The 8,653-nt window shown below is 65.7% G+C and overlaps 2 protein-coding genes across 5 annotated transcripts in view; both read right to left on the reverse strand.

The window, feature by feature from the left end:
• CYTH1 (cytohesin 1) overlaps positions 1–145 on the reverse strand; it is a 14,963-nt gene extending 14,818 nt beyond the window's left edge. The window contains exon 1 of the mRNA XM_021414446.1: positions 19–145. Within this exon, the coding sequence (XP_021270121.1) occupies positions 19–40 (22 nt within the window). The 5' untranslated portion in view covers positions 41–145. The remainder of the gene's footprint in view (positions 1–18) is intronic.
• Positions 186–8,473, reverse strand: USP36 (ubiquitin specific peptidase 36). 4 transcript variants are annotated; one of them, XM_021414443.1, is made up of 20 exons: positions 8,376–8,473; positions 7,775–8,039; positions 7,482–7,694; positions 6,891–7,001; positions 6,594–6,696; positions 6,152–6,219; positions 5,663–5,733; positions 5,504–5,586; positions 5,117–5,228; positions 4,727–4,867; positions 4,460–4,560; positions 4,179–4,308; positions 3,448–4,035; positions 2,892–2,995; positions 2,014–2,457; positions 1,787–1,935; positions 1,380–1,532; positions 1,137–1,252; positions 920–1,052; positions 186–848 (listed from the first exon to the last, which is right to left on the reverse strand). In XM_021414443.1, exons 1-19 carry the CDS (start codon positions 8,376–8,378, stop codon positions 921–923), a joined length of 3,087 nt encoding a protein of 1,028 aa, XP_021270118.1. In that variant the 5' UTR covers positions 8,379–8,473; the 3' UTR covers positions 186–848; position 920. The 4 variants fall into 4 exon arrangements, with proteins under 4 accessions (XP_021270118.1, XP_021270117.1, XP_021270119.1 ...); XM_021414442.1 differs by having other exon boundaries at positions 1,380–1,535; XM_021414444.1 differs by lacking the exon at positions 8,376–8,473 and adding an exon at positions 8,219–8,349 and having other exon boundaries at positions 1,380–1,535.

Genomic DNA, 8,653 nt, shown 5'->3' on the forward strand with positions numbered 1-8,653 from the left:
CCCCCCCCCAGCACTGACCGTAGCCGCCCTCCTCGTCCATGCCGCCGCCGTCGCTCCGGCCCCGCCCGCGTGACGGCGGCACCGAAGCCGCAGAGGGCGACGACACGTGACGCGGGAGTGGGCGTGGCCAATACCGGCTCCTCCCCCCCTCCGCCCTCCCCCAGGCCCCGCCCGCTGACACTCGGTTCACAAACGCGTGTGGTTTTATTGCCCGCGAGGCGCGGGGCCCGCCCGGACCCAACGGCTGCACTGCGCCTCGCACAGCGGGGACGGGGGGGTGGGAGGCAACAGACCCACCTGCACCAGGGCACCAGCCCCGGGGGGCCCAGTTGTGACAGCACAGGGTCAGTGCCCCCCTCCCCAGGATGCGAGGAGGGGGGCACGCAGCCTGGAGGCAGAGCGGGGGCTGCAGGCACAGTGCGGGGACCCCTCCAGCCCCAGCCAGGACGGAGGTGATGGAGATTGGGGGGGTGGGGGGGAGCAGCCCCCCAGGCTGGCTGATACAGCAGCACTGGAAGGCAGGTGACCACAGTCCTGGCTGGGCAAGCTGGCCCCGGGGAGCTCCAGCAGTGACTGGGGACAGAGCACAGCCCACACCTCCGGGGGGGGGGCAGAGGCAGCAGCACAGGGCCTGGCAGCACTTTGACCCCCGCAGAGCAGAGGGAAGCAGCCACATCCCCGCTCCTAGGGGAACCCAGGGAATGTGAGTGCATCTTGATAGGGCTGCATCCTTGGGCAGGGGTCCTGCAGCCCCCCCCTCCCATCAGGCACCTCAGTGGGGGGACAGCAGCAGCACGGAGGAAGCACACTTCTTCTCCAGCTCCAACGCTGCAGGGTGCGGATTCCACCTGGGGGGCAAAGCGTGGTGTTAGCACACCCCATAGGGCCGGCTGCCCCCGCTGCCCCCCACCTCGCTCACCTCACAGCCGGTAGCTCAGGCTGGCCACCTTGGCAGGATGCGTCACCGACCAGAAGTTGCGCTTGCTCTGCAGCTGCTGGAAAGGATTGAAGTGTCTCCTCCGCTCACGCTTCAGCTTTTTCACCTTTTTCACCTGCGCAGAGGGAGGAGGAAGGCTCTCAGGTGAGGGCACAGCCACCACCCTGCCTCCCCTCCCCAGGGTGCAGCCGGCGCTCACCTTCCCTCGGTCGAACTCCTCGTCCCACTCATCGATGACGGTCTCGCTGCGGGCACACGCTGCATCCCGCATGGCATCGCGGCTCACGGCCGACACCTCACCCTCCCAGGTCAGGACTGCGAAGTGCCAATGTCAGCACGGCACAAGAAGCCCCTGCAGGCCCAGGGCTGGGGCAGGGACACGTGGCTGCACACCCCCACACCCCCCCACACCCGTTCAACCGCTCGGTACACAGGGCTGTACCTTGCTTGCCGTAAGCTTTGTCCAAGGAGTTCCTCAGCAGCTCCTCCACTACACTGCGCTCTGGGCTGTGGGGCACTGTGCCAGCCCCAGTGCTTGGGGCAGCTGCACGGTGCCTGCACCCACCGCTGGCTGGGTTCTCCGACGTACACACTGCTGCTGTAGGGAAAGCAGGTGAGGACAGGCCAGAGGGACGTCCCACAGCACCCCCCCTCCAAGGCAGATTTCACCCCAAAGGGATGTTGTCAGGACTAACAAAGTCTGAGCCCCACGCCCAGATGTTTGGCACAGATGTTTGAGCACATCGGGCAGAGAGGACCTGGGAGGAATCCTCCCCGAGAGGAGATCAAGCTATGAACATGGGGAGGAAGAGCCCATACCAGAGCACAGCAGGGAGCGTGGCACCGTACCTGGGGCACTGACAGCGGCTGGCTGCTCCGAGGCCGCACTGCCCAGGCTTTCCCTCTGCTTGCACTTCCGATGCTCGCTCTCTCCCTTGCTGGGCTCAGGGCTCTGCTGCTGCTTTGTCCACCAGGGCTCTGTGTCAGCCCTCCTGTTGCTGGGGAAGGCAGCAGGCATTAGGACTGAGCAATGGGCTCAGTGGGTTGGCTCCCCCCCAGTATCCCTAGAGCCTTACCTGCCCAAGGGCTGCGCCCCAGAGGAGCGCTCCTCGGTCTCCTGCAGCCTTCTCTTCCTCTTCTTCTTCTTGAGGGGGGAGATGGGCTCCGTGATGGGGGAAACACTGGGGCCCAGATCCTCCCTGCCTGTGCCAGCTGCCTCCTTCCCTGGGACAGAGACCTCAGGAGCGATGTTCCTCCTCTTCCTGGGAGGGCTGCAGCCTTCATTACAGCCATTCACAGCCATAGCATGTGAGCTGCCTCCTGCTTTCAACTGCTGTTGCTTTCGCTGCTTCTTTTTGGTGGACTTAGGGCCAGGCCCGTGCTCCCCGCTGCAGGTGGGATGGTGGTGAGAGGGGTGGGCCCCATTGGTCAGGGGGGAGGCCGGGAGCCGAGGGGCTGTGCTGGGGGTGAAGCTGAAGGCTGGTGTGTCAGGGCCGGGCAGGGGGAGAGCGGAGGGCAGCCTGCAGGACAGGAACAGAGGCTGAAACAAACCAAAAGCCAAACTGACAGCAGGAATCCCTCTTTCCCACCCCACCCCTCCGGGGTGCAGGAGCACAGCCCCCACCTGGCCCCATCCCAGACACAAGCCAAGAAACCACAACCAGGCCCGGCTCCAAGAGCTGCCTGTACACACTTGGGCACACACTGCCCATGGGTGCTGCTGCAGCACAAGCACAGCAGAGACCTGGAACAAGGGCCAGACCTGTCCAGAGCCTCCTGCTGCCAGGGGATGCTACTGCACGGACAGAGCCTGCACAGCGCTAACAGTCAGAGCAACTGCTGCAGCACCTGGGCCACGTCCCAGTGCAGCATCCCGGCAATGCCAGACAGCCTGGCAAGTGCCAGCTCCAGGGCTGCTGCCATGCAGGAGGTTGGGGATCACCGGGCCGCTTACCTGGGCCTGCCGCAGGGCCAGGGCTGGGCAGTGGCCGTGGGGAAGGCGAGGCCAGCAGGCTGCGCGCGGCCGTCATTTCCGCTCGCCCTCCGCGGGATGCTGCCCTGCAGTTATCGACATAAATAAAAACTTGGTGGTCTAAACAGAAAGGGTTCCGTGAGCCGAGAGGAGGAAAATAAAAAGGGGAGCCCAGAGAAAGGGGAGGGGAACAGAGACACAGAGGGGGGAGAGGGAAGTGGGGGGGTAGAAGAAGAATCAGAAGTGTTCTCAGTTAGAAGCACAAAAGGAAAAAAGGAAGGAAGGAAATTTAAAGCACGGAAAGCATAGCACGAGGCCGCCGGCAGGGGCAGCCCGCAGCTCTCCAGCTGCAGCAGCACCACCACCGGTTCCCCCCCACACACCCCCCCACCGTGGGGATGCACAACCCACCCGGAGCAGCCGGGCCCAGCCCCACAGCCCCACCCAGCCCGGGGGCCTTCCCAGCCCGGCTCCGTCAGCACCAGTCCTGCCCCTCCCCGGCTGCACCCGCTGACACGGGGCAGCAGCGTGGGCTCACCTTCTTGGCAGACAGTGCCAGCTTCTTGGCTGGAGGCGGTGACGTGGTGCTGCCCGGCTCCAGCGCGGCAGATTTCAGCTTCGCCAGCCTGGAGCCCTCGGGGCCAGCGGGGAGCTCCGTGCCACAGTCCGTGTCCTGAGAGGGGTTGAGGCCGCCCGCCCCGCTCTTGGCCTTCGGGGCCGCTTTGGCTGCGTCCCCCGCTGCGGTGTGCACGGGGCTGGGGGCTGCGCTGCTGCAGGAGCCGCGCTGTGGAGTGCCGGGGCTGGGCGAGCTGGGGGACTGCGTGCTGTCCCCAGGGCTCTGCTGGGGTGGATCTGCGGCGCTGGGGCTGCACAGGCCCGGAGATGGTTTTGGTGCCGGAGGCTGCTGTGGGGATGGCGGTTTCTTGGGCTTTCGGGCTGTGTCATCATTGCTTGGTGTCACCTGGGTGGCTCTGAGGGGCAGTTTGGGTGATGGGGACCCGGTGGGTGGCTTCGGCGGTGCAGAACCATTGGGCAGCTTTGGCCCCGCACCCAGGGTGCTGCGGGCCACCGGCACCCCAACCTCCTCCGGCCCCGACAGCTTCCTGCCTGGCAGCGCCTCAGGGCTCTAGGCAAGGAGAAACAGCGAGGGTCAGCAAGGGGATGGAACCATGCTGCCCATACTCCCCAGGCTGCTGTGGGGACCATGGGCACGGGTGGACCCCTCCCACACAGTGCTCCCCGCTGCCCCCGCAGCCCCGTCAGCCTCACCCGGCCCAGAAGCGGTGATGGCAGGGGCCCGTTGGTTGCGGTTCTCTTGGTCTGATCAGAAACAACAGGCGAGTGGCCGGGGGTGGCTTTGGCAATTGGCCCCTCTGAGCCCTTCCTGGGACCAGGGATCCTGGGGGAAGCACAGTGCATGCATCAGCCGGGAGGATCGGAGACTGTGAACCCTGCAGCATCGGTGTCCTTGTGCCAACCACCCGGACTGATGCCACCAGCCTCAAAACGCACAGGAGCTGCTGAAGGGCAGGGGGCACAGGGCACCTCACCTCAGGTAGAACAGCACGTAGGCCTGCTGGTTGAGGACCACCTTGATGTTGCTGCAGTGCACGAGGGAGTCGTTCATCTGGTACCACTGCCCATTGCTGGCCTAGGAGTAGAGCTCAGAGTCAGGCCCTGCCCAGGGCAGCACCAGCACCCCCTGCAGCATGGCTTCGTGCCCCACCATGGGCTCCAAGCTCCTCGACACGCACCCACTGAGCACTGTTCCCAGACACTGCAGGACCCCACCGGTGCCACCAGCCCCTGGGGCTCACCTTCACGTAGCAGTAGTAGTGTCCCGCGTGGCAGCTGTACCCCGAGTGCACCAGCACTGCATAGAGTCCATACATGACGGGATCACCACTGTTCTGAGACATGTAGGGGCGGATGTTCAGGAACTCAGGGTAGCCCACGTCCTGTGGGGAGAGGATATCACTAGAGCAAGAGCAGCTCCAAGCATCCTATGATCCCTCCACAGAGGGCAACCAGCTCTCCCCTGGCTGAGGCTGCAGCAGGGAAGGTGCTGGGAGGAAGCAAACCCTGCAGCATGGCCCTGGCCCTGCAGCATGGCCCAGGAAAGGCTACTGGGCTTCAGTGGAGCTTGTGCTGCAATGGGACCCTGTGAGCCAAGGCACAGCCCCAGCCCTGCTCTGCCCAACTCTCACCTTTGTGATTTTGCCTCCGCTGAAGTTGGCAAAACGCTTCAGGGAGAGTGTGAGGACGTTGGAGGCTCGGTGGATGGTGAAGCGTTTGGTGGCTGGCACCTTCTTCTTGCACCTGCACAGAAGAGCTCCAGCTATCCAAGCTACTCCACACCCAGGTGACTGCCCTCAGCGGGGACACACCTCGTGGAATCGACTGCACTGACAGCAAGCATCAGCTCACGGCCACATCTCCTGCTGCCCAGGCCCTTCCCTCCCAGCCAGGCAGCTGAAGTGGGGTCGGCTCCATCATGGCCACGTGTCCCACAGCTCAGCTGGGGCTGCCCCTGGACCACAATTTCTTTCCACTGCTCCACACTACAGGCCCTGTCCCCCCCCAGCCCCTCTCACCTGGCACACATGTAGGCATTCTCCCCACTCAGCACATCCGATTTCACAAACAGCTCCAGCGCCCGCACGATGTTCGCAGCTTGCTGCAAGGACAGGGCAGAGCTCAGGGCATGCGTGACCTGCCCACGCTACACCACAGTGCGATGCCCACCGACATACCCTGATCTCCAGGGACACATCCAGGTAGGGGTCGTAGGTGTCCGAGACACTCTTACACAGTGAGCACTTCACTGCAAAAAGAAAGAGCAATGAGTGCACCCTGCCACATCTGTACCTGCCGCACCTGTAGCAGCCACAGCACTGCCCCTCTCCGGGTCTGGGCTCTGGGATGCCAGCACCAGCATTTCTGCTGGGCACTTGCAGCTTGGAAGAGAGGAAAGCTGCTGGCAGTGCCAAACCCACGCTGGCACAGCGACTGCTGCTCAACAGCTGCAAGCACTGGTTCCTTCACTGAGTGACAACGAGCCAAGGACCCGCAGCCAACAGCTTTCTGTGTTGCCACAAGAGGAGCCAAAACCCACAGACACGGCAGGAGCGGAGAAGTGCAGCTTTGGGTGATTTAGTCATGCTTGGCCATTTTCCCCAAAAGATTTTTAGTGTGGGGCTCTTGGGGGAACAGCAGCCCACACTCCCAGCAGCAGCACTCACCACGGGACCGCAGGTAGCCGCCAAAGATCTGGTGAACCAGCGTGGTGGCCTGGGTCTGGCGATCCAGCCTGGAAGAGAAACACCACATCTCACACTGCTCTTCCACACCACGATGCAAGAGCCACCCCCGAGGGCCACCCCGTTTCCCCCGCACCACAGCCCTGCTCAGCAGACCACGGGGAGGATAGGGAAGATGCAGCACTTCTGCTGCTCTGTGGCTGCCGGTGCCTGAGCTCAGAGAGGCACCAGGCTGCATATGCACACAATGCCCTCCAAGCACGGCTGCTCCCAGCTGCAGCTCGGAGCCCAGCACTGAAGGCGGAGGCAATGCTGGTGCCCTGGGTCCCAGCCCCGCCGTGGCCACAAGGAGCAGGGCACAGCCCAGGGCTGCGTCGTGGAGCAGAGATGGCCTCAGTGCCCCGGTACACAGAGCTGCATGTACCTGGTGCAGCCGCTCAAGCAGGCCTTCTGCATGGCATCGATGGTGTAACGCAGGAACTCGTGTGCATCCTCCTGGCTGCCGAAGCGGAAGTGCCGGGCGATCTCTGCAGGGAAAAGAGGGATCAGCCCCTGTGCACAGAGCCACTGCTCCCCCCCAGAGCCAAGCTGTGGGGCAGCCCCATGTGGTCCCGTGGTAGCTCAGCCTTCATGAATCAGCTCTGAGCCACTCGCTGCCAGGACCTGCCCCAGCCTCATTAGTCACAGCAGGGGAGCACAGCGCGGAAGGACCCATCCTTACTCTTGAGGTCTCGGATGAAGGACACCGGCTTGATGGCATTGCCGCTGTTGGCAAAAGCCTGGATCATGTGGTTCTGCATAATGCACATCATGCAGAAGCCTCCTTGGTGACCTGCACAAGGAGAAAAGAAAGGACGCTGGGGACAAATGCAGGAGAGATGGAGGCGGCGTGTAGGAAGGGGAATCCCCGCTCCCACGCGGCACAGCCACGCTCAGTCCTCCTCGTGAGCTCCGTGCTATGACACAGTGCAGCCCAGGGGACAAGGACGAACACGTGCCACGCCAGCTGGCAGTGCCTAGGTCACAGATAACACTGCAGATGAGAGCATCCACCCCTAAGGGTGGCACACAGGGCAGGGACACCTCCCACAGGAGCCAGCGGGTCTGCAAATGGGGCAGGGCTGTTGGAGCCCTATGAATGGGATGGAACCGCTCCCCCTGGCCACGGGCTCTGGTCTTTGCCACCGGGAACCACCTCTGGCTGCCGGGTTCTGCCCCACACGTGGCAGCCGCTGGGGGCCAACCCAGCCCAGTGCAGCCCCCCCTCCCACACCCACCCCAGCCCTACAGCGCTGCCCCACGGCCCACTCACAGGCGCGGCTGTGCTCCTTGGACAGCAGGTAGCAGGCGAGCGGCGGCGTGTAGGTGAGGCACTGCAGCGTGGCGTTGAGGAAGCAGGTGTTGCCCAGGTTGTGCAGCCCGGCGCCCACCCGCTGCACGCGCTCCCACTTCAAGGAGAGCCGCTCGGCGGGGAACAGCACCTTCTGCGGCGCGGGGACACCATCCCCGGGACCGTGGTCACCTCCTGCGGGATGGTGGCGGTGGTGAGCGGCGGGTGGAGGCCTTCACCGGGATCCACCCCCCCCCCAACAGCCCGGCACGCACCGTGCTTCTTGCTGGGCCCCTCCGGGGGCGGCGGCCGGGGCGCGGCGGGCCCGGTGCCGGCGTTCAGCGGGCGGTACTTGCCCCGCAGCAGCTCCAGCTGCCCGGACAGCCCGCGGCTGGCAGGCTCGAACTCGATCCTCTGCAGCAGGACCTTCTTGGCCGAGGCGGCCAGCAGCCGGCCCAGCTCCCCGTCTTCGCTCGGCTCCCTGCGGCCCGGCTTCAGCGCCTCCCGCAGCTTCTCCACGATCGGCATCGCGGGGCCGGGCTGGGGGCCGGGGGTGAGCGGGGAGCGCCGCGAGGAGCGGCCCGATCCGGCTCCCCGAGCCCGGTCCCCGCCCAGGCCCGGCCCGGTCCCCGTCCGCCGCCCACCCCGCGCGGCCCAACCGCCGCCACCCGCGACCTTGAGCCCCTCCGCCACCCGCCACGTGCCGCCCCGCCCGGTACCGGCGCTCCGCCGCGGCCCCACGCGGAGAAGAGGGGTCGGCACGGAGCTCAGGGGCCCCGAAACCCCCCGCCCCCCTCAGCCTCCCGCCGCACTTCCGGTCCCGGTTCCGGTTCCGGCCCCGTCCCCCCCGGCCCGGCCCGGCGCGGCCGCACGCACCATCCGGGTCCCCGCCGCGCGCACGTGTCACCGCCTTCGAGGGGCGGATCCCGCGCGGCGCTGCCGCCACCAACCACTTCCGCACCGCCCCCTTATGGAGGCGGAGCCAACGCTAGCCCCGCCCCAACCGCGCAGCCCCGCCTCCTGGTGGGCGTGGCCTCAGAGAGGAGGCGGAGCCTCGGGGTCGGTCAGTGCCTTTATTGTCCGCGGCGGCCGCTCCCGGGAGCGCTCCGCTCCGTGCGAGCACATCGCGACGGGAACGATCTCCCCCCTTCCCC

The sequence above is a fragment of the Numida meleagris genome, chromosome 17 (genome assembly GCF_002078875.1).
Source record: "Numida meleagris isolate 19003 breed g44 Domestic line chromosome 17, NumMel1.0, whole genome shotgun sequence".
NCBI classification, from domain to species: Eukaryota; Metazoa; Chordata; class Aves; order Galliformes; family Numididae; genus Numida; species Numida meleagris.

Bases quoted from the DNA above. Each gene is read 5' to 3' on its own strand.
- USP36 (XM_021414442.1), bottom strand. The intron at 4,309-4,459 runs GTGAGGTGCCCT...TGCTTCCCCCAG, and splicing joins TACGTGCTGTTCTACCTGAG to GATCCCTGGTCCCAGGAAGG. The intron at 2,458-2,891 runs GTAAGCGGCCCG...CCTGTCCTGCAG, and splicing joins TGGCCCTGCGGCAGGCCCAG to GCTGCCCTCCGCTCTCCCCC.